Source organism: Epinephelus fuscoguttatus, linkage group LG6 (genome assembly GCF_011397635.1).
Source record: "Epinephelus fuscoguttatus linkage group LG6, E.fuscoguttatus.final_Chr_v1".
NCBI classification, from domain to species: Eukaryota; Metazoa; Chordata; class Actinopteri; order Perciformes; family Serranidae; genus Epinephelus; species Epinephelus fuscoguttatus.
Window position 1 is genome coordinate 35,941,430 of NC_064757.1, and position 25,305 is coordinate 35,966,734.

The 25,305-nt window shown below is 41.9% G+C and overlaps 1 protein-coding gene across 1 annotated transcript in view; it reads left to right on the plus strand.

Annotated features, from left to right (window-relative positions):
• col27a1b (collagen, type XXVII, alpha 1b) overlaps positions 1-25,305 on the plus strand; it is a 112,020-nt gene that overhangs the window by 43,415 nt on the left and 43,300 nt on the right. The window contains exons 8-24 of the mRNA XM_049578153.1: positions 1,278-1,322; positions 5,766-5,819; positions 8,621-8,665; positions 9,635-9,688; positions 12,371-12,415; positions 14,415-14,468; positions 15,337-15,381; positions 17,109-17,162; positions 17,422-17,466; positions 17,682-17,735; positions 18,050-18,103; positions 22,063-22,116; positions 22,228-22,281; positions 22,369-22,422; positions 22,506-22,550; positions 24,955-25,008; positions 25,237-25,281. Of these exons, the coding sequence (XP_049434110.1) occupies positions 1,278-1,322; positions 5,766-5,819; positions 8,621-8,665; positions 9,635-9,688; positions 12,371-12,415; positions 14,415-14,468; positions 15,337-15,381; positions 17,109-17,162; positions 17,422-17,466; positions 17,682-17,735; positions 18,050-18,103; positions 22,063-22,116; positions 22,228-22,281; positions 22,369-22,422; positions 22,506-22,550; positions 24,955-25,008; positions 25,237-25,281 (855 nt within the window). The remainder of the gene's footprint in view (positions 1-1,277; positions 1,323-5,765; positions 5,820-8,620; positions 8,666-9,634; positions 9,689-12,370; positions 12,416-14,414; positions 14,469-15,336; positions 15,382-17,108; positions 17,163-17,421; positions 17,467-17,681; positions 17,736-18,049; positions 18,104-22,062; positions 22,117-22,227; positions 22,282-22,368; positions 22,423-22,505; positions 22,551-24,954; positions 25,009-25,236; positions 25,282-25,305) is intronic.

Genomic DNA, 25,305 nt, shown 5'->3' on the forward strand with positions numbered 1-25,305 from the left:
GACAGTAAATAAAAACGACGTTGGTCTTGTGCAGAAATCGTAAAGAAGTGTTTTATTCAGGGTTAACTGGCCGATGCTGCAGATAAGTGGTCCATTAGTTTCACAGCTAATAAGTTTGTCTTTGCTTTGGACCCTTTTAAACTAAACCTTTGGGGTCTTTATTAAGTTATTTTATTTTATAACGAAACAAAGTCAAATCCTCTCTGAGGCAATGGGAAGCATAATTTCAGCCCCTGCAGTGTTGACCGAGATGCTCTTGAAACCAAGGTAACAACAAAAATTAGAATAGATTTGACCATGGACTTAACATTTTCTAACCAAGGCTGCTATAATCTGTTTCTCCAGAGCGCATTATTTGCCACTTACCTGTGACTTTGTGATCAGAATTTGAAAAGAGAAGATGCCATGTGCAGAGTTTGCATGTTCTTTCCAGTGTGGGTTTTCTCCAGGTACTCCAGCTTCCTCCCACAGTCCAAAGACATGCAGGTTAATTGGTGACTCTAAATTGCCCCTGGGTGTGAATGTGAGTGTGAATGGTTGTCTGTCTCTATGTGTCAGCCCTGTGATAGTCCCTGACCTGTCCAGGGTGTACCCAACCTCCTGCCCAATGTCAGCTGGGATAGGCTCCAACCTCCCCGCGACCAAGATGCCATGATGTTTTCACTTAGACTTACTGATCCTGTTTACACCTGGTATTAACATGCATTTCAGGGATCCGAACACAAGTGGAAAGCTGAGACACATCGCCAGTCACATATGTGTCTATCATTCATCTCCAGCTGACCATGTGTGGTCAGATTACGTTGCTGCCTACATTACTTACACTGGAAGGTCAAAGAGCCTCACGCACAGTTATTACATCCACATTCTTGTTACCTGCTTGCTAGCATGCTCACCAGTCGTGTTAGCGGTTGTGTCGGTGCCAGAAGATATCGCTGTCAGCAGAATTCAACATGTCTCCCTCCATAGAGCAAAATGATGCACGGTCAACACTTTGTCCAACTCGTCCAAAAATGACCACCACATCCTGCACCGATGACATAGTCCTTGTCGGGGATGCATCAAGACACATTAGCATTTACACTACAAAATATATGTGGTCAAATGCGTCCCAGACCAACTCAGCAAGTGGTCTGAGCAATCGACTCACAATGCGTCTTAGTGGTCTCGTACTTAGCGCTTTCCACTTGTGATCGGATCACCCATGTCAATACTAGGTGTGAACAGGCTCATCGTTGAATGTGCTGAACTCTAACGTCTTGTTTCTCTATCGACAGGGACAAAAAGGTCATCCTGGTCCTGCTGGTCTCCCAGGTGAACCTGTGAGTACTTCAATTCTCTGTAATCATGGCTACAGCTCAATGTCACACATTTTCTCTTGTGTATAGGGTACACTTAATAGAATTTTACTCACAGTATCCTCACCAATCTACTGCTACTGTAATGCAATTTGGGCAACATAGTAAAAACACAGCAGTAATCGCAGTGCCCCCTTTAGGTCAATAAGTATAATGAGAAAGTGCTAGAATACAATTTATGCTATTTTGTAAATGCGTACGATAAACTGAGGTGAGATGCATCATTGCCCCCTTAATCTGAGGTGAGAAGGCGAATGCTATCACAGGGCTTTGAGACAATCTTGAGGCACTCGAAGGGGATTTTCCAAACAGCAGGAGTGGCATCTGCAAAACAACTAAATTGTGATTTCTCTGGTTCCTCTGACACAGTCCCTCCTCCGTCTCTTTGAAGTGTTATCACGCTGACCTAATCCGCTGCATGCTGTTTGTCTGTCTGCTGGCTGCACTGTGTTAGCTGTATGTCAATGTATGTTTACTCATCGAATAGGAGAGCCAAGAGTCTCCAGAGACAGTTCCCATAAGGCTCTGGCCTGTCTTTCCATTTATAGTTACAAAACAGGCAAAAATATTAGCATGGACACGTCGGCACATTAAAAAAGAGGTGTGGGGCTATGGGGGATTACAGTAAGAGAGGAGAGACATTACACATTAGTTGTTCGGGATTCTTGGCGGGAAAAGAGAGGGAGAGATTTTTGGCAGGGGTACAACTGGGCTAAATAGTTTGGACACCCCGAGGTCATTCCTCCTCCTTCTCCCCCTCCTTCCTGAGTCCAGACCCTGTGTACTATCTTTGAGAAGAATGTGCTGTGTCACAACGAAAAAAAAAAAAGAAGAAGAAAACTTTTCCTGTCTCCTCCAGCGCTCTCTCTCTCAAGAGACGATACGCTCTTTTCAGTGGAAAATGAAATAGCACATGGTCTAACATGCAGAACAGCCAGTTATGATTGGCCCTGTAATGCATTCTGAGTCTTGTTATTTTTGTTAGTGAAGTCAATTTGTTTTATAATCCAGAGAAGATAACTGGCGACACCTTGTGCCAGAGAGACATTACTTCTTGGTTACTGAAGACACTGTTGATTGACTATTAATTGGGTGGAACTCACTTAAAGGGACCCTGTGGAGTTTTCTAAAGAACAAGCATATGGCTTGTTTTCAGTGTTTGCCACCAGAATGCATTGTGTGCAACAGATGTGTTGAATCCATTTAGCATCTTCTTGTGTCTGAAATCTGTTCCTATTTACTATAGAGTGCGCTTCTATGTAATGGTCTAAATCTATGGACGATATGGTGCCTTAAAAAAAAAAAAAACAGTTGACCTGGCACGAACATTACCGTCTGCTAACAATCCCACAATCCAACGCACAAAATTACAGTTGTGTTCTTCACCTTTAAGTGAGGCTTAAGTGTCCGAATTGATTTACTGCTCCCTAAAAGATAAACTGTTGAGCGTCTGTTACAAAGGGAGAAGTGAATGTGTAAACGAGGGAGTGATTTTGGATGCGGGTCGGCAGTCTTCTTCCCTGCCTTTAACTAGCACATTTCTATGTTTCTTTGCACGCTACTGCCACCGACTGCCGATCAGTGGAACACTGTGGTTTGCATTCACAAAGCATTATCGCCCACTTCAGTCAGCAGGGATGTGTACAGGGTTTGAGCGACAGCTGAGGCAGATAGGGCTCCTAATAAGACACAGGATTTCTAGACTATTGACAACATGCTCTTTTTTGCTGTGCATCTTCATCATCATGGATCATGCGTACAATCAGGCAGTTATTGATGTATGCTGGTCTGTTGATACGTGACCCTGGCGTTTGGTGTCTTGAATTGGAACACCACCTAAATTTAGAATTCCAGTATGTTATTTCCACACCAAGGAAAGTGCCATCAGTATTTCTGATCATGAACTTTTCTCTCTCAAAGCCAGAAAGCAGAGAAGTAAGACCCAAACTTGTGAGGTCATACGGTATAAAGGCTGAAGCTGCTCCATAGGCAATGAACGGGAGCCTGATTTTGTGGACACACAGAATGTTTGTTTTCTTTTTAACACCCAAATGAGCTTTAATCTATTGATGTGTTCAGTTCTTTATACCCCATGACATCACAAGCTTGAGTTTTAGCACGGTAGCTTTTGGATTAGGGACAGAAATGTTCACTTTACTAATATTTTTGGACTGTCGTAGACCATAGGAGTTAAATATATGACTTTTGAAAATAGGTGAAGTTCCCCTTTAATTGCAGCAAGGCATTACTGTGTTCATCTGAATTTGTTAGGTAACTTTAAAGGAATACTTCACCCACAAAATGATCCTTTGTAGATCAGTTAATCATGTTGTGTTACCTTGAATTCATAAAGAAAACTTTGTCTATCTTGCATGCCCTCGTGGAAAAAACATATTGATTTATTAACTGATAAGGCCACATTAAACAACAGCAAAAACACATCAAAATATTGTCTTACAGAACTCTCACACAACTCCTAAATAATATAATATAATAATAATATAATCCTTAGTATTGGAGTCTGGCTTTGAAGAGAGCAGCCATAGGTTTCACTCTAAGTTCAGTTTAAAAGGTTTTTCAGTAAAATGCATGTGTTTGGGAAGCACTGAGCACTGGACTGGATAAATGAGACTTGGATTATACTGCATGAGTTATACGAGAATTTGTAAACAGATGTTTTGATATAGTTTGCAGCTGTTAAACGTGGTCCACATTAAATTAATAAATCAATATGTTCGCCATTTTCTGTGGAAGCATGTGAGAAAAACAAAGTTATCTTAATGAATTCAAGGTAACAAGGCATGAGCAATTGATTTACAAACGGTCATTTTGTGGGTGACGAATTCCTTTAACAGGTGGTTATGAGGACTAAATACCTTGTCGGCAGCCTGGCTTGATTTCATGCTCATACATTATATGTTAATGGGCTTATTTGCCGTTTGACCTATCTGTGTCTTATTTGTGCCGATAAACTATAGACCAATGGTTCCGAACTGGTGGGTCACAGGTACATTCTGAATGGACTGTAAGTGACTTGCAAACATGTCAAGTTTGTAAAAAACACACCATATTTTAAAGTACAGTGAATTTTTGGCACACAGCTTTTATTTTGAAGCCCCATTTCCTGAGTGAATAATGGACAGCTACTTAACAGAGACAGCAAACAAGCTTGACAACATGGCCAAACACAGTTATGACACTGAATATAATAAACTGTGTGGACCTTGAACTAATGACTAAGGAGAAATCTGGACCCCATGGCTGGACCAGTTGGGAACCGCTGCTGTAGACCATTTTAAACTTGACAACGTAAACATTATAAATGGATGCTTTTGTATTTCCTGTTGAAATGTTTTGTAGTGCACACAAATTAAATCAGCTGACAGGAAGTAAACATAGTCCCAGGCAAAAAAAAACAAAACAAAACTGTGTGTCCTTACTAGCAGAATATAATATAGGAGCAAAACATGAACCTGCTTATCCAAAGAAAACATCCTTGGTCAGCAGCCTTTTAATGAACCAGATAATAACCAATAATGAACCTGTGTTTATTTGCCAGCGTCTTACTTTACCTCTCTGCTTTTATTCCTATGTATCCCTTTTATTACAACTATGCTTCCATTACTACGACATCTTTTACTACCGCTACTATGACTACTGTTTCTCTGTGGCCATTTGCAAGATTTACCATATCATTTTTGTTATTACATTAACATTTTGATCTCTCATACCACATTAATTATCTGGATCTCTGCAGTAACACATCTGTTGCCAGTGTATAATGTCTGTGGTGAGCTTTCAGTATGCTGTATGAACAACAGCCTGTAATTTCTTGTATGCCTTCGCTAACTAATCCCGTTTTACTCTTCCCATACATGTCGAATTAAACATTCCTCTCGGAGGGTTGCATTCGGTTCGGTCTCACCACAAGGAGGGAATGACTCATGTATTATACTGTGCGTTGATGAGGGTAAACATATTAAGGCAAAACTGTGCTCACAGTAGTCTTAACAGCGACCGCATTATAATAGCACTTACTGTCGGATTAATTGAACGGTTCGAGTGGTAATGTCGACAGTGGCGCCGCTTTCCTGAGGCAGCACTGACTTGACTAAACAAAAGGTCCTTATTGAGAAGCGGAGGGATGTAAATTCCTCTATAGGACCAATTGACTGTTGTTTATTACTTCATAAATAAAGCGCTTGTTTTCCATTTTTATACTGTCTGTCTTATTATTGCAATCAGTGAGGCTCCAACAGAAACCATGTGTGCATTAAAGGAACCCTTTTTTCCTATAAAATACTGCCTCCCTCCCTCCATCCTTCAATGCTTTCTCCCGTCCTTTCCCCTCTTTTAGTCTCAAGCCCTCCTCTGGTGCTGATTTCTCTTCCGTCTTTCTCTCCACAGGGTGAACGGGGAGATGATGGAAGCCCTGGGGCCAAAGGCTATCCTGGCAGGCAGGTGCAGTAAATCTAGTGTTGCGGTGCTGGTTGAGCAGGGCCACACACACACACACACACACACACACACACACACACACACACACACATCAACATGGAAACACAGAAACACACTCACATAGAGTAAAAAATAATAAATGGAGGCGAGGATATCAACTCCATTGTGAATTTAGCTTTTTGAAAATATTTTGGCCTTTTAATAAATCAAACTTACCGTCAGAATGATGAATAAAACCAGGGTTTCGGGGAAAACGCCAAATCCTTGTATGTTTTCTGTAGCTAGAAAATAATCTAATTTAAAGATATTGGATGCCGGCGAAAAGTCCCAGCCATCGGCGTCTCGGTGTCAGCCTGAAAGAATCTCATTTGGTAAATCCAAATAAAAAGTTTGTTGTGGCTGAATGAAAGGAAAAAGGCTCTGAGCTGTTGAGAAGCACCTGTGGTGGAATTTCAGCGACGGATGCCCCCGATCTAGCGAGGAAATAAAATGTCAAAAGGTTTCCATAGTCAGCACTGCTCTGAAGAAAGGAAAGGTAATAAAAGTGTGACTAATGCCACAGCTCCCTGGGTACAAAAAAGCTTCCAGTGTCCTTCCAAACTGCCAGCGTCATTCCTCGCTTCACTTCTAGGAATAGTGTTTAACTTAAGAAGTCAAAGCTGGGGAGCATTAGGGTTTTTCTCTGCATTTAAAATCTGTGTCCTCTTAGCTTTAAGAAAACTCAAACTCCACAAACAGCTGGTGGACTGCCTGCTCACTTGTCCACTCCTGAATGTTTATGATAAGGTAGAGTTCAGGCACGGGTCTCACTGTTTTCCTCTCTGCTTTAGCACACTTACTATGTCAGAACTCTGATCCCTATAGACACTTAGTGATGTGTGATGGATTAGGTTTTAGCACCCCCTACCATCTGTGGGCTGTGAATCACCAGAGCTGTAAGTTTATGTCAATGTGTTGTACTTTGCTGTGGGGAGTTCTCCTGAGCCGAGAGTTGATCTTTAAAGTTGCAGAGGGAGATTTTCTGCACTGGTGGATTTGCTGGCAGTGTCTCTGAGAAATTAATGCGAATGCTGCTTAAGTATTGACACTGAAGATGCCAGCCAAGAGGCTAATTAGAATTTTAAAACAGATGCTAAAATCTGGATAAAGTTGCTTATCATCAAGTCGTGAGAATTTCTAACCTGGTTAGAGAGGCCTATCATAACACTTTCTTTGTTCTCCACTTAAAGGGACAGTTCACCCCCAAATCAGCAATTCATATTTTTCCTCTTAGTAGTGCTGTTTATCAAGCTTGATTGCATCTCCAGTGTTTGCGATATATGCCATAGAGGTATCTGCCGTCTCGAATATAATGAAATATGATTGCACTTGCCTAGCAGGACTCAGAGTGCCAAAAAAATTCATTTTAAAAACTCAATAGTAATGTCTCTTTTTAGAAATCATGACCTTGTAACTGAAGATAATCCACAGACCTTGTTGTGAGCAGTTTCATGTAGGAACTCATAGTCTGTTTCTTTGCTACTATTCAGTTTACTGCCCTGCGCACCACCCAGGTCTGGTGGAAGCCAGATAGCGCCACTGCTCATTTTGGCAATCACCACTGCTAATGCCATCCTGACCCAACAATGTTGCTTTTGAAACATTGTGCCCACCCTCCGGTCTCCCCTCGGTTCGCCTTGGTGAGTAAGCAGCTCGGGTTTAACCGGCAAACCCCCTTTAACAACTGTGCCATCACTGTTAGCTTTGCTAGCGCTGTTAACAGTGTCAACACGGCTTGTGGTGCAGGCAAGGCGGCTAAAAATGAAGCTGCTTACTCACACTGAGGGAGAGACTGGAGGGTGGCCACCAAGTTTCCGCAGCAAAATCTTCCTGCTGCCGGTATGGCATTACGCACATCCTGCTGTTTTGTATATATTTTGCAGGGAACTGGCAGCAGGGCTCTCTTTGATGACATCACGAATGTTGATTGACTGAGGCAGTTGTTGTCCTAGGGCTATCATACAAAATGTTTTTCTCAGTACAACAACCACTTGGCAAAATCAGGACATGCATGGCATTACCAGCGGTTATCGTGAATGAGTTTTGCCACTACCAAAAGAAAAGGCCTCTTGTACTTTATGTCATTTTGTAATTATTTCCCTAAAAATTAACTTATCAGGTACAGATTCAATGGTGTTAGTCTATCAAAAGCAAAATAAACCAAACCCGACATCCATCGTAGGCACTTTCTTCCTACTGTGCATCTAGCATCAAGCTATTTATTGCTAGCTCACCTAGCACCACTGAGCTAGCTAACGGTACAACACAGCTGAGGGGGATGCTATTAATGTTGATATCCCACACTGTCACAAACACGAGCCTCTGGTCCATGAGTACATGCATGCTTGGCGAGAACAGTTGGCGGGGATAGTTTGGTTGAAAGAAAACAGTTCCTGCATGGAACTGCTCACAACAAAGTCTGTGGATTATCTTGGAGTAATCAGATCATGATTCTGTAAAGAGACATTGCTGTTGAGTTTTACAAATTTACTTTCTGGCACTTTGAGCACCACAAGCCGAGTGCCATCTAGTTCCATTATGTTGGAGAGAAGGCAGACATCTCTACAGCTGATATCTCCAACACTTGGCAACTCACACCAAAACAATCAACACTGATAAACAGCACTACAGGTAAGATAAGAAGAACAATATGTATTTTTGATTTAGGGTTGAACCGCCTCTTTAAGTACATAAACAGCGACACAAATGAGGTTCTGCCAATGTTTGTAACCACAGAAATATGTGTTGTCATGTGTTGCATTTAGGGTTTACCGGGGCCTGTAGGGAAAATGGGGCCAAAAGGAGTCAGGGTAAGTAGATGTTGGAGAAATTACAGCTTTGGCATGGATCTGCATCGTTAAACTCATTAAGGCAGTATGTTTCGGTCATAAACAGGTGCTTTAAAAGTAAATACTGTATATCTCCCACTGTAACAACCAAAGTGTTTAAAGCACCCTCTGAATGACTTTGTCTGTTTACTTGTATTTCATGCTCTCGTCATGCACCCTCACTCGGCTTCCCCTGAAGGCCACAGAGAAGAGAGGCATGACTCTCCTCTTTATAGTAAAGCGTCCTTTCTTTCACTTTCTTAAACGAACTGTGAAATGCCTGCTAAATGAATTACCTAACCAGTGTGGGTACATAAAAAGGCCAGTGCCATAAACGCCACTCTTCTGCTGTTGTTAACTCCATGATGATAACGACAGATGGTTTTGTTAGTATAATTGAAGAACTGTAGGAGCAATTAACTCTGGCTTTCTCTTATATCCCTTTCGGTGCTTGCTGTCCTCGTTAATGTTGGCCAAATATCATAAAACTATATTGCTCTGCTGCCGAGCATAACCATCATGCATTTGTTAGCTTCTCATTTAATGTCACTGTAATTTGCTTTTCCGCCCTTTTCGCCGCTTTTTTCCTCCTCTTCCACTGAGCAGGTTTGGCAGCGAGTTCTTCAGAGATCCCTGATGTGAGGGTATGTGCCCTTGGACTACATCGTGGAAGCCAGCACCATGCAGTCCATGGGCATATACACTTGCCTCAAGGCTTGGCTCTACAAGACCAGTGCGCCGTAGCAAGAAGCCTGTGGTGCTGTAACAGATCAAAGCGTCACAGCTGGAGTCTCTGTAGAGATTTTTTACATGTGTTAGTGTTATTGACTTCTAACAGTTCTTCACAGTGTCCATCATCTCTGCTCAGTCTCATTGTCCACCCTATTCTGCTTTTCCACCTATCTTTTGCCTTATCTGTTCCTCCACTCCATCTTTTATTCATCTCTCCAGGGTCACATTGGCATCCCTGGGCTTTTTGGCTTTCCTGGTCCTGATGGCGAGAGAGTGAGTATTAGTGGCTGTCAGAGTAAATGCCTGCTGGGGTGCATTATATGAACGTCCATGGGCCACAATGATGAAATAGAAATAGATTTCATTTTTGAAGTACTGCAGGCACACTTAAGTAAATCCTATTATAAGCCCTGGGTAAAGCAAGCTGCCTTATACTGTATTGGGTCCAGCCCAGGGGTAAAGACAACCAGCACCCCAACCTCTATAATGTTTTGGAAAATGAAAATGTAGTGGTTGGATTTAACTCCAGTCACGACTCAAATTCCCATGGACCTTTAGGGCAGGTTTTGTTTTTAGCCACACTAGTTAAGTGGCGCTGTTTGATATTAACCTTTGAACTTTCAGAAAAACGTCACTAATGTTGGGATAGATCTTCTTGAACTTTGTCATAAGAACTTACAGCATAGTCTTTGGGGGATGAATTGCTTTGGTAATTCCTGTCCTTTTTATCTTGTAGCAATAATAACAGATCAAAATTCCCACAATGACAGTACAGCCCTAAAACCGATGACTGAATTCTCTCAGCTGTGCCTTGAGCTTAATGCTGACACAGCATGCTACAATTCTAACATACTAAGCACAGCTTAGCTTAAGTACAGCTGAGGCTGACTAAGCACAGTTCAGTCTGATAATAGCTGAGTCACAATGTAGAACCTGAACCTGAACCTGACCAGCTGAGTCTGAATCATCATGAAATGGCGACCCTTGAAGATAAACTACCACGATTTAGTTAGTAGACAAAATTATCTCACCTCAAGGTCCATTTGGAAGCTGTTCTGATCTTTGGATTATATTTAACACATTCTCTCACTCCCAACTTGTCAAATATCGACGCCTGGTCACTGTCTTTTCAAACTAGACTTCCGTTTTCACAGTAAATGTACAGTTTCCACTTGTGTAAATAATGTAAATGTAACCCGCTGCCTCTGCACGCCCATCACCAGACTCTCTCTGCATCTCCCCTACACTCTGCGCTGTGATTTTTCGTTATAGTTGCGGTAGAGTGTCATGCGGAGAGAAGGAGGCGCCACAGCAACACTTAGTTACATATCTGCTGCTCTTTATCACAGTGACTGCTGGCATCCCATTCAAACTTGCAGGGACAGAGAAAAAAACTTAACTTAAAAATAATAAATCAATGACAATAAACACAACTGTCAAATACAACTCTCTGAAATTAATAAATTACCAACATAACATAACATTCTCAAATAAGCTTAACAGCTAACAGAAAAGCTAGAGCTTCGTCAATCCAGACTTACACAGTATCAACTGTCGACTCGTTTACAGCATGCTAGCCTCACTCATAGATTTTCCTCAATAACATTGTCAAACAGTAAGAAACACAATTTATTTATAGTCAAACCCGTGGCGAACTGTAGCCTGAAGTATTAATAAATAACAACAGTGAACAAATTGAAAAAACGTGTGATTTTAGCGCTGATATTGTGACATAATGCAGGAAACTGTCAGTGTTTACCTCGCAGGGCAAGAGAAAATAAACTTTGAAAAACATGTCCGTTTATTACCAACATAACATCACGTGACACAAGTCTGTAGCTTAGTACGCTACATTGTTACTAAAATAACTTGGTTGACTTTTGGTCTCGTACAAGACACAAACAGAGGTGTCCTGGGTTTAAGTCCTGAGTTTGTTTGACCCATCCACCTATGCAGACTTTAGCCCAGTTTCCACCACCTTCAAAGTTGCCGGCAGTCGGCCCAGTGAATTAAATTATTTTTTCTCAGACTCCAGCTGCTGCAAGAGGCAGCAAAACATTCTTTCATTTAATAGTTATAGTTTACAAATATATGTAAAACTCTCCACAGTATGAACAGTGGTTACATGAGCTTCAGAACCATCCCAAACTCAGCCCTGAGCAGAGTGGCCATCCTCTACTGACCAGTCAACAGACTGCAGTGTTCACAGTGCCACCTTTTAGTACCAAATCGGTGTGCTAGGTACCCCAACAGAAGGGGGACCAAAAATGGGGACAGTACGGAACAGATCCATTGGTACCATCCACAACTTTTCACAGTGGAAACAGATAAAAAGCGTACCAAACTGAACTGTACTGTACCATACTGCCTAGTGGAAACAGGGCTTTTATCAGTCTTTATATTATGGCAGTTGCTCGGAGCGTCACAAAATGACGCCGCTCTTTGCCTCTCATACCGATGCTAAGATCGGTGCATTGGTATCTGATGGCAAGGGCCACTGCCCCAGTGTCAGTAGTTGTTGAGTTGGGGGTGAGACCGGGTTGATCACACTGCATGATCTTCATCAGCAGATGAAGTTTATTCATGAGCACATTAAGGACTTCTTACCTGTTTTAGGTTAAAAAGCTTATCTACTAATGAAGATGATGATGTAACATTAAAAGCTTCAAAACGGACATTTGAGGTTGTTTTTTTGCTCTGCTGTAGCTGAGCTCAACAGTGATCTTTGAAGCTCAACATTTTCATTTATAGAAAAGTTGTTCCTCCGTTTTTACTCCATCCGACACTTTTCTTCTCTCATGTGTCGGGAGCATCAAAGCCTCGCAGGGCTGTTAGTGTGATTAAAGGCTTTAAGTTTTTATCATCTTCTGTGTTTTTACATTATGCACTTTTATCCCTCCTTTAGCTCCTCATCCATTTTTCTGTCTCTGTCTCTCAACTCTTTTCTGTTTCCAGGGAATTCCTGGCGTTCATGGGAAGAAGGGCAAGATGGGTAGGCCGGTAAAGTTTTCTCTCAACATACTTCTCAGAGAACATTTTTAATGCAGCCTCATGAAAGTGAGGGTGTTTTGTCTTGATCTATGGACCCTTGCTTTGGTGCAGAGCTACTTTAAAGTGTATTAAATGAGCATTACTCTGACAGAGACTCCAGTTCAGTGTGAAGCCCCTTCTGGCCTTAGTCGTAAATCTGTGAAGAAAAGTTGTGGTAACTTCCTCACTGCTAGGGATTACTATAAGGGTTGTTATAAGGGGAGAAATTCGCACCCTAAATGGTGTAAATGAATGTATTGGAAGCACAAATGTTCATGTGTCAGCAGATTACAGTTACAGTCAGATTCCTTTTCAAGATCAGAAAAACCTGGCCTCATGTTAAAGTCAGTGACTCCTCGTCTATAAATCTTGTATGATTAATTTTCTCTGGCTGAAGCTGATTAGGAAACATTGCATGTTATAAAGTGAGCATATTACCATGCTTGTTTTGCATGAGACTGATATGATAATGTGATGTGTCAGTTGTGGGTTTGGCTCTGCTGAGTCTTTCCCCACAGATCAGAGAAGTCTATCGTCATTGGCGCCTGGAAGTAAATTTCCCATCCTTCCAGGCTTACATGGAAAATACTAATACTGCACATAACCGCTTGTGTAAATCTGATATTTTCCCAGGCCTTGTCTGGTTGTACATGTTTTTTTTTAGATTATTATGCAGTAGCGGTCAGTGACTCAGGCCGAGGCCAAAAAATACGCTCGTAATAGCCAAGTCATGAGTGAGCCGTTTCCCTTCTACTGCGGTGAAAAGTGAGGTCAGTCACTTTACGCAAGGAGTTTAATTCTGTCCTGAGTCAGCAGTAACACAGTTCAACAAACTCTGGAAAGACACACAAGAGGCAGAGTTGGCATGTCTGATCCACATGTCACAAAGCCAAAAACATTGTGAACCACAAAAAAGCTAATTTTAAGACTTTGTGTAATTTATAAAGTTTAACAACCCCCTCCCTGATGTTTTTATCCCCATAGATGGAAAATAGTACATTTTTCCAATTTTGTTTTTTATGTAATCAGCGTTATAGTCTGTACACAGCACAATGGCATGATTTCCATTGGACCAATCACATAATGAGAAGTGTCTCACCAGCCTCGCTAAAAGTTGTTGTCAGTTTAAGAACAAAGACTTGCATGTGTTTCTGATCAAACCAAGTTGCTTATTGACATTTTTGGAAAGAGGCAAACTTTTCCACATTTCCTGTGGGCTTCATGTTGCACCAATTACTGCTTATTACTTTATCCACATAAGGCCTAATGTTCTAAATCAGCAGTCTGCCACACAAACAATCCCATCTCTGCCATCTCTTGAGGTCTTCATGCTTTCATTTGATCTTTTCCTTTTCTGTCTGCAGACAGACGGCGGGAGATCTCTCCGCCACTCTCTGCCATTTCTCATTTGTCTAAGCGTAACGCTCGCCTTCTGTAGGCGAGTGCTGAGCCGTGATGTGCGGTTGGTTGCATGTTGACCTTGGCAGATTGACAAGCACACGTTGAGCATGTGGCCTCGCGGCTGCATCACGCCTCTTGTTCAGTCCCTATAATGGAATTACGAGCACCAAGCAAAAAAAAGGACGCAGTCATCAGTTTCTGAGCCAAGCAGCTTTATTCGGCCATTTAGGCAAGTCCTGGGGGTTTGGTTCGCGGGGCTGCCGAGCGCTCCCTGCCAGCGCGTGCACACACAGACACTCAGTCGCTCGGAAACACTCAGCCGTGGAATTTCCTGCCGGTCTCCCAGGAATGAAGCACTGGGAGCGCATTTGAGGGGATTTGCTTGGCTTTACTCTGCAAACTTCTGTTTTGGGAAACACTCTGTTGATCCTCTGTGTATGATGTGATAACTTCACTGACAAACCATGTGATATCTAAATAAATTAAAGTGTTTTGACAGTATGAACATGATGAGGCCGCTCAGTTTACCCTCTGATTACATGACCATCCTGTTTGTTTGTGTGCTCAGGGGTTTCCTGGTGACTTTGGTGAGAGGGGACCTCCTGGCCCTGATGGGAACCCAGTAAGTGAAATGATGTAGCTAAATGCACCATCTACTCACTCTTGGCATGGTGCAGATCTTCATGTCTGGCCTTGAAGCCCACAGAATTACATCTGACTGACACCAGATTTCAGACTTATTATAAAACTGCACTACAGTGTGATTTACAAGAAATGAAAAACACCGTCATGAGAGGAGATACAAAAAGTAGACGCATTACAGAGTTACAGAGTCGGAGCTTACTTGCATATTGTTTACAGCGAGAACATTTTATTCCTGCACAAGACTGACTGTGAGGCAAATTGGTGCAGTCATTCAGTAACTCACTCACCCATCATAATCCATACTGATATTTATGAGGCCAGCATCAGCAGTTTCACTCACCTCTCCTCTTCCTTAAGTTTGACCCTCACTGCTCGTGATTGACAGGGTCAGTGTTAGATTTTGATTGGGTGACCCCCGAGAGCCTCCTCCAGGCCTCATTTCCTCTGTCTCCAGAGAGAAGAGGGAGGGGTGTTCCATTTGGCTGAATTCATCTTCTTTCATTCATAGAGGAGGCGACAGGAAGGCCACACTGCGCTGTGTGTCATCCATCTCTCCGCTGGATGCGTAGCTTGGAGAGGATGTAGGCATGGCATGTGGCTGCGGGTTAGATCATTTGGAACAAGCCTCTCTGTGTGTCAAGTGCCAAATGCTCACTCGCTATGCTGAAATGAGTGCACAGACACATTACTCAGGCTGCTGGTGGAAGAAAACACTAGTAAACAAACAAAATGTAGAAACATGTCTTCATGTGTGTCCTCCCCCCACAGCTCTATGACTCTATCTGACTGTGCGTTTGCTCATCTCTTCTTTATCTCTCATTCTTTGTCCTCTCACTTCCTCTCAGGGTGAACTGGGATCTCCTGGCCCATGTGGAGTCCCTGGTCTTATTGTGAGTGTTGTTGTATTCTCCTTGCTCATTTTATAATTTGTAGCTTGTACACTTTGGATGCTTAGAAGTAAGTCTGGTAACTGCTATTGTGAAAACACATCTTCCTACGAGACATTCAGCTTAGAGAGTACGATTGTTGTGTATTATAACCTCTTAAAGAAGAAAACTGTTTTCCTCACACGTCTCCACGGTGAACGAAGAATACAAAAACAGAAAATTCTTGATGAATTGCAGTCATAGGGGTCTGTGTTTGCCAACAGCAGAACTATGGCTCAGAAGGTAGAGCTGGTTGTCCATTAACTGGAAGATCAGCAGTTCAATCCCCAGCTCCTCTAGTCCACATGTCGAAGTATCCTTGGGCAAGATACTGAACCCCAAATTGAGTGAGTGTGTTAAATAGCAGGTGGCACCTTGAATGATAGCTTTGGCCACCAGTGTGTGTGTGTGTGTGTGTGTGTGTGTGTGTGTGTGTGTGTGTGTGTGTGTGTGAATGTGAGTGAGCTCTTTGAGTGGTCGGAAGAGTAGCAAGTGCAGTCCGTTTTAACATTTATATCAAAACATCTGTTTACAAACACACAACTGTTTCTGTGTAATCTAGTCTCATTTATCTAATCGTATGCTCAGTGCTTCCCAAACAGACAGCCCCTTCTGACGAGCAACTAAACAACAACGTGAAACTTATCTATGCTCTCTTCAATGCCAGACTCCAGTCATTTCACCAAGTTGAACATGGGAAATACTAGTCTAACCCTACCCTGATGGGTATTATGTTGGTATTTTTGTCGTATTCTTGTTGCTGTGTGATTTTGGTGAAAGTGGATTAACCTTCTAAAGGTCCAGTGTGAAGGATTTAAAGATTATTTTTAAAGGTGCTTTATGCCTCTATTGAAAGGACAGTTGTAATATGGCAGGAAAGGTGGAAGAGAGCGGGGATGATACGCAGCAAAGGGCCATGGGGTGTAATCAGACCCAGGCCGCTGCTATAGACTCAACCTATGTGGGGCGCACACTCTACCGCACTAGTCACCCTAAGTGTGTAGGATATAGGGGATATATTTGCAGAAATGGAGTATAATATTCTAAGTGTATCACAATCTGGTAGTATAAATCTTTTTTTTTGTTTGTTTGTTTGTTTGTTTTTTACCTTAGAATAAGCAAACACTGGCTCTATATAGGTCCATTTGTGTTTTTGCATCAAGCACCATAGTTCTCCTACACACTTGGCACGCAGGAGAAGTTCCAGTTGCATGCAATCTCCAACTTTATCGCTAGATGCCACTAAATCCACACTGGAACAAAACATACTAACTGATCGAGGCAGCAGTAGTCCAGCAGCTCCTGTGTTCAGTGAGGTAAAATTACTGTTTTTGTCAGTGGGAATTTCCCCTTTGCCGTTTGCTTGGGAAGCAGTAAACATACGATTGGATAAATCAGACTTGGATCATGCTGTACTTGTTGCGTAAGAGTTTGTAAAGCAGATGTTTTGATATAGTTTTGCTGTTGCTAAAAACCCCCTATGACTTCAGTTTATCAAGAATTTTCTCTGTTTTTGGATTCTTCATTCACCTGAGGTATGTGAGAAAACATTCTTCACAAATTCAAGGTAACAAAGGGTGAGTAATTAATACACAGATGGTTATTTGGAGGGTGAAGTGTTACCTCTAGATTTAATCCATTTGGACATTCAGTGTGATAAGTACGTGTTTTGTGTGTGTTGACATGTGCAGGGAGACATGGGCCCTGTTGGCGTTATGGGCTTACCAGGACCTCCAGGGCTCAAGGTAAATGATGTGGTTTTGTAGTGATGTCTCTCTGGTTTTGGTATGACTCCAGTATAAATAGGCTGCATTTTGGCAGTTTAGTGATCGGTTAACCAGAGTGTCTCCAAGTAGCGGTTGAGCTCACTTTGACGAGACGAAGTGATGAGTGCTTGGTGATTCAATTATTCCACAGTCGGAGCATGTAAACCTCAGTGAACAGGGGAATGCCAGGACTGCTCATTAATCACGATGAATCATTAATCATGTTTTTTATTCCAAGGGTGTACCTGGAAACCCGGGGGAACCAGGACTGAAAGGTGATAAGGTGATCTGCATACGTCTTTCTCACTCAACCTTCTGTATACAACAATGCTGGAGGTGACAAATCACAAAGTCGTATCTGTGGCTCCTGAGAAAGCTAAAAGATAACACACAGCTATAATGCATGATTTGTGTGACTCGGCACTCCTGTGGTACATGTTGAATCATTTTTTGTTAACCTTTGGATTATTTATTCATGCGCCTTTGTGTTTTTCTCAGGGGGATGTTGGCTTACCAGGAGAGTCAGGGGAGAGTGGATTCCAAGGGGACAAGGTAGGTGTATGTCTGTGTGTGCTCAGGTGGTACAGCGGGTCATCCATAAATAATAAGATTAGTGGTTCGATGCCTGGCTTCTCCTATCTGCATGTCAGGGTGTCCTTTAGGAGACACTGAACGTCAGATTGCTTCAGATGATTAGACTAGTGACTGTGTGTGCATGGGTTAATGAATGGAAACTGCCTTGTTGAGAAGTGTAGGTGGTGTTTTTCTGTATCAAAGTGTCACATTTATGTGCGTATCGTTTTGGGTTTTTTTTGCATTTTATGTCTTGTTGACATGTTTACACTGAGCTGGCCTTTATTCCACAGGGTATGCGTGGCTCACCTGGGTTGCCGGGTCCTTGTGGAAAACATGGACCACAGGTATTTCTATCCTACATTTAAACACTACCAAAAAAAGTTGAAAACTAGTTTCTAGCATGGAAATCCCATACAAGCATGCAGTTATATCCCACCAGTTACCCCTCTGAGACCTATCGGAGTACCAGCGATCCTGCCCGACATTACTGTCTTAGGATCATGCATAACTAGACAACCAAAGGCATCCATTGGTACCAACCATGTCATGATGGCTTGTCGGGAAGGGGGCTAAAAAGTTAGCTGCTTAAAAGTTAGGCTTTGTTGAGGGAAAAACTGGCATGTTCGCTTTCAAAGGGGTCCATTGACCTCTCACCTCAAGATATCTGAATGAAAATGGGTTCAGTGGATATCTGCGAGTCTCCCCTTTGAAGACACGCCCACTTTACGCTAGTCCCATGCAGTTTTGGGCATGCAGTACCTATGTTATTTTCACCTATTCTAAAAATGGTGCATTTGAATATTTCTGCATACTGGGGTCCCTAAACAGTCTTTGAATTGCATGAATTGGTTATAAATGGAAAGCTGAGAGTCTTGTGGATTGAGTGGATTCAATTTTTTTTATGTGTGATGATGTTTGCCCCGACAGTAGCCATTTCATCATAGTGAGACCATTGTTTGAAACTTGACCTCACTGTATACAATTACCTATTGTGACCTCTAATCACAGCATTTGGAAACATTACAACCACAAACTAGAGACCTCAGGCATTCAAAAGGATGTATGGTTTTCTGAGCAGTTTTCCACTACAGAAGTGCTCACCATCTAATCGGAGATAAATGCAGTTCTTACAGAAATCTTCAAATGTGAAAAGTTTTGATACTTTTTCACAGCATGGATTTTCCTGTGGTGTTCCTCAAGGTGTTGGTGTCTTAAGGCCTTTGCACACTAGTCCATTTTTTCAACCGAAATTGTTGCACGTGTGAAAATAAATAGACTTCACGTTGTGTCAATCACGTTTGCACACTGAGTCTAAAACTTTTCGTCCGTCGTAAAAATTTTCACAACAAGTTCGATTTTCGGTGTTTTTTCCCATCCGTCAGAAACCTTTATAGACGTTTGACCAAGAATCGGTGAAAAAATGTTGCTGGACACAGCTGTGAGAAGACAGAGGAATGGGGCGGACAGAATCATTTCATGTCAGCTCACTCTCAATAGGTCAGACAGTAATATTCAGGTGGATGGTGAAGAAGAGGAGGAGGATGTGGACTAGGGAGTACAGCTCTGCCCCGTCATGCAGCTGCAGTGCCAAATAACCACGGAGGTGCAAGGTTTCTGTGCGCAATGTTTTTTTTTTTTTTCGGATGATGGATTAAAAAAATGCATCTGAAAAGGATGGACTCAGTGTGCAAAGGCCTTTAATGTGGTAATTTTGAGGGACTTTTGACCATATCAACTCTTGAGTGGTAAAAATGCTTAAATTTCACACCAAATCTGTTTAACAATTGGTATCGACCCAAAAAATTCTGTAAAAAAACTTAAATTGAGCATGGGAATGGCCATCATATACTTCCATTGTAATGTTCTAAGTCCTTATACACTCTAAACTTTCAAAGTTTGGATAGGGGCCTAACCAAGTCACGGTGTTTATAGCAGATTTATCATCAGAAAACTTGACACAAAACTTGCCAAGCTGCATCTGAAATTAATCTTCAGGTTCCCTGCTTTCAGGTAATGTATCACCTCTGTGTGGCTGTGCAGTTTACCTGCTCTCTCCTTCTAAAGATCCCCTGTCACCCCCTAAAAAGACAAAAATGGGTCTGTGATGGATCTGAGAGGGTTCATAAAGCACATATGACTCAACATGTACAACTATGTAACACCTAACAGGAGCTCAGTGATGTAGTTCCCAGCAGCAGTGCAGCGTTGGGATATTTATTATTAGATTACACACTTAATCTGGCATTGGTGATAGCACAGTTCATTTCTACACTGTACAGTATTACTCTGTATAGAGAGAGTACTTCTTTCATTTACTGAGTGATTCTTTTCATGCTTAACAGCTTTGGTGTGTGTTCTCAGTGAGTGATTGATAAATGAAATGAAGCTCTGTCTGTCTAATGGAGCACACAGGAGGCTGTGAGCAGACACAGCCTCTCTAAAATGTTACTCCGAAGGCTATTACTTCTTTTTTTTCCCAGAGCTGCTTCAGATAAGAGTTTTGTTCTGAAAACATAGTGGTGTGCTCACAGGACATAAATAAATCTTAGGATGCACTCAAGTTAAAAACAAATAAAAAATGCTGGTGTTCTAAAAGGGAAAATGGATGGAAGTCTCAAAATGTATACAAAAGCAAATTTCAGGCACTTGTGCATGTGGAAGATCTTTGGTCTGAGAAATGAATGCTAATCACGCTGTGGCATTAACAGCCCAGCAAAGAGCACGGAGCTGGCAAATTCCCTGTGCATATGCTGCCTTAGCGTTAAAACTAATCCACCAGAGTTGGCACTCATGTAGTCTGAAGTGCCCTTAATATTTTGAGTGCTCTCTGATCTGATTTGAGATTTTAGCATGGAAAAGGCACCATACTCTCTCCGCCTATCAGAATCTTACCTCAGGCACAATGGTTCATTTGCTGTTGTGATTACTGTTGCTATAAAAGGAACACTTCAACCACAAAATGATCATTTGTGCAACGGAAAACGAAGAATCCAAAAAACGGCAAATATTCCTAACAAACTGAAGCAAAAGGGGGACGTTCAACAACAGCAAAACTATATCAAAACATCCATTTACAAACTCTCACACAACTCATGCAGCACAGTCCCAAGTTTTTGCTAAAACCTCAATATTTAGAATACTTTGTCATTAACAGCGCAGGCGTGTTGCTTTATCGTGCGCTAGTCTGTTTATGCAGAAGTGTTTTATGTGGTATGGTTTTAGCCAAAATGCCTGTGTTTGGGAAGTACTGAGCATACGACTAGATAAAAGAGACTTGGATTATACTGTAAGAGTTGTATGAGAGTTTGTTAACAGGTTTGGATTGTATCCATTGATGAATTTAAGGGCAACATGAAGAATGGGGCGACAGAGACGTGCTTGTTTTTCTTGAGAGGCCACTTTGTTTGAATAGTTGTTGTTTTACTGTGGATATTGTATTACATGTTGTATTTGTTGTATTTTGATTTGTTTTTATTGGCTGCTACCCTGGCCAGGTCTCTCAGTGGGACTTCCTGATTAATTCATTACTTTTCATTCATTCTTTTTCTGTAACCGCTTATCCTGTTAGGGGTCGCGGGGGAGCTGGAGCCTATCCCAGCTGACATTGGGCGAGAGGCGGGGTACACCCTGAACAGGTCACCAGACTATCACAGGGCTGACACATAGAGACAGACAACCATTCACTCTCACATTCACACCTATGGACAATTTACAGTCACCAGTTAACCTGCATGTCATTGGACTGTGGGAGGAAGCCGGAGTACCTGGAGAAAACCCACAGGCAAACTCTCTCTCTCACTCTTTCTAACCAGGAACCCTCTTGCTCTGAGGCAACAATGCTAACCACTGTACCACTGTTAAGGTTAAATAAAAATTGATGTAGTTTTGCTGTTATTAAATGCAGCCCCATTTTACTCCAATTCATCAGGAATTTTTGGATTCTTCGTTCACCATGGAGGCATGCTAGACAAACAGAGTTTTCTTTATAAATCCAATGTAACACGGGGTTAGTAACTGATACACAAACGATCATTTTGTGGTTTAAATGCTCCTTAAAGAAAATGAGACTTTTATGTAACTTACATATGGTACATGATGTAGAAATGCGCAAAGAAGTTGGCGTTTTTTAGAGGTGCCATGACTGAGGCTGATTTCTTGTCATTTTCAGAGTTATGTTAGATTGTTTAGGTAACATACATAATGTTCCCTGCAAAAAAACATTTAATGAGTTTAGGTTAAGGTATTTTGTTTTCTTGTTTCTGATCTGTATGATAACAGTAAGATGATTTGTGTCATTGTTTAGGGCAAACCTGGTGAAAAGGGCCCTGATGGTTTACCTGGACCTTCTGGCCCAGAGGTAGGACAGTTTCTTTTTACTATTATATTTTGACCAGATGCATTATTGTTATGTTATTCTGTCATTGTTTATACAATGCTATGTACAATTGTGTGTGTGTCATTTTCTCAGGGTTTTCCAGGTGACATTGGCCCACCAGGACAGAACGGCCCCGAAGGACCCAAGGTCAGCAGAGAGACATTAACTCTTTAGATATGAATTGTCAGTGAGTGGAAATGAAGTAAAAGTTCACTCTCGGTGTTTCATCCACAGGGAAAGCAAGGGATTAGAGGTTTGCCAGGTCCGAGAGGAACACTTGGACTCCAGGTGGGGTTGACTTCATTCATTTTCAAAATGAATTCAAGATATTCTTTTCTGTCCCTGACCTTTAGTGACTATTCTTTTGTCAGGGTGATGAGGGACCCATTGGGCCTGTGGGACCCGCTGGACTCGAGGTGAGTGCTGATTGGATAAGCCCTGCAGCTCAAAACCAGTTAGAAAATACAATAACAGTTATCTTTTCGGATACACACACAATACCGCAACAAATACGCCATGTGTGTCTCTGCCTAAATTTAACATTGGAGGAATAATTGTGACCTGTAATGGACAGTGAGTCCTTTGGCGGAGTGGCGCCTCTATTGTTCTGCAGCTGTTTTGAAAGACTTCCTATTGGACTCTGTGCACTTATATTACCAGATTGGTCAGCAAATTGCTATGCTCCTTTCTGTCAAAAAAAAAATCATGCACAATCACAAACAAAAGCAACTGCCTTTAAATGTCAAGCTAAAATGTTTGTTTGTCACATATAAGTATGTCAGGTGAGGGATTCATTTAAAGGAACAGTGTGGAAGATTTAGGGGGATTTAGTGGCATCTAGTGGTGAGAATTCCAGACTACAGCCAGCTGAAACATGTTTCTCCGATACTCTTTGGCATGTTGGAGACAGGCTGCGTGCCCAGCACCTACTAGTATGTGCTCAACTTTTCTCTCTGGTAACTTCAGACACTCTGGAGGTTTTTACAGTAAGCCAAATTATCTGCAGAGGGCTCTTCCTCTCCAAATAAACACACCAGGAAATTTAAACTGTTAAAAACACTGATAAAGGGGCGTTGGTGGCTTAGTGGGTACAGCAGGCGTCCCATGTACAAGGCTGTCGCCGCAGCAGCCCGGGTTCGACTCCAGCCTGTGGCCCTTTGCTGCATGTCCATGGGGGGGGTTCTGTCTACACTGGCTGACATGAAAATGCAATGCAAATGAAAATGACTCTATTCAGAGCCAGTGTTTGGTCTGTCTGATCTAGGCTGCTGTAGAAACATGGCGGTGCAACATGGCAGACTGTGGACAAGGACTTGGGGCTGGTTGCACAAAGCACCTTAAGTTTGACCCTTAAGGTTTAGTTTTTCCTTAGCTGAGGAAATTACTTAAGGGTTTTGCACAGAATATCCGAAAAAGGTTTCCTATATCAAGAAAAGACATTAAGGCATTTACTATGCTGAAAGAGATTTTACAACATCAGAAAGTGTGCCGCTATCTCATCCTTCTCTTGTTGGCACAGGAACTTCACAGCAGTGTTTGCAGACAGGTGCGGGCGTTTGAAACCCTGTGAATGATGCGGCACACTGTTGACTCATGTACATGAAATGCCTTGCCAATAACTGATTGGAAGGATCCCATTGCATAAAACCCTCGAGCAATTATTAATTGTAACGGGGCTGGAAGAGCGCAGCTTTGGAAAGTTGAGTGATCCAACTTCAGACATTGACAGCAATCATAAATTGACCTCCGGTTAAATTTATAGTGCAAAATTAATTGCTCATTATCACCATAAACTCAGCCATGTTGCGGTTAAGATGCAGTCAAAGGTACCTTATGTTTTTTTTCCTTACACAAACTTTAAGCATTTCCTTAAGTATAAGACCAAGATAAGGAAATAAACTAAAGGAAACCTTAATTTGAATTTAAAGGAAAATCTTAACTTAAGGTGCTTTATGCAACCAACCCCTGCTCCCTATGTAGATATTAACGGCTCATTCTAAGGTGACGAAAACACAGCAATTCTTATTTTCAGGTGATTATACACCAAAGAAAACATACTTATTATATTCCATTTTTGCCAATATATCCCCCTAAATCCAACACACTGGACCTTTAAGATGAAGGCAAAGAAAAAGGGACAGTTTAACTCAAATCTTGACAATAATTCATTATACTGGTATTTATGTAGGAGGTCAAATGTGCAGTTAAAGTTAATTAATCAAAGGATACTATGAAGTAACTTAAATAGTCCACTTCTGTTTGTTTTTATAATTTCTCTGCCATGTACTGTATATACACAGTACTTATATATGTCTATATATTCTCAGTTGTTAGCATAGTGAGGCTGTGCGAGACACACTCAGGACTTTATAAGAGACAAATAGGAAAGCTTTGAACTGTTCTGCAGTGTGAGTAAAAGTTCGCAGTGACTATCTCAGTCCAACAACAGTGTTTGTTTGGAGTCATCCCAGGCTAAACAATAGAGAAGACTCTCTATTTTTGCAATGGTTGATTCCAGTCTGCCATCTCCCAAAGGTTGAACCCACAAGTGATTACTGAAAACAAACACAAATGACCCAATGACTTCTGTGAGCAATAAGAAGCCTTTGATGCTGCAAACAGCTCTCTGTTTTATGGATCATTAAGTTTCTTAAAGGGATGTTTTTGTTTTGGCATCAATTGTTGGTTTGTTTTGTGCCACGGCCTCTCGAGGGACGGCAGTCTCGCAGACTGCACCTTTTACAGGAGATACAGAGAGTTTATTGTTTGTTGTGTGGAGCTGCAGTGCACTTCTCTGTGTCATTTTCGCTTTCTGTTCAGGGCAGGCCTGGGAGGCAGGGATTCCCTGGACTGACAGGCCCAGATGGACTCAAGGTCAGACCTAATAGTCACACATCCACCGCCGAACCACTGTTATCCTTAACTGAACATCCTCTCCCTGGCTTTCTTTTATGATAATGTATCATCTGAATATGTGTAAATTAGATGTTAATTCTCTGTTACCACAGGGGAACGGGCCTCCTGGCACATTTCAACTGATTTGAACTAAAAACGAAAGGCATGAATAAGTTTGTGATATGCTAATTGGCTGCTTTGCTGTAGGGCGAGACCGGGATAACTGGCGAGGTCGGAAAGCTTGGCGAGAGGGTAAAGGCTTTTTCTCTTCTCTTT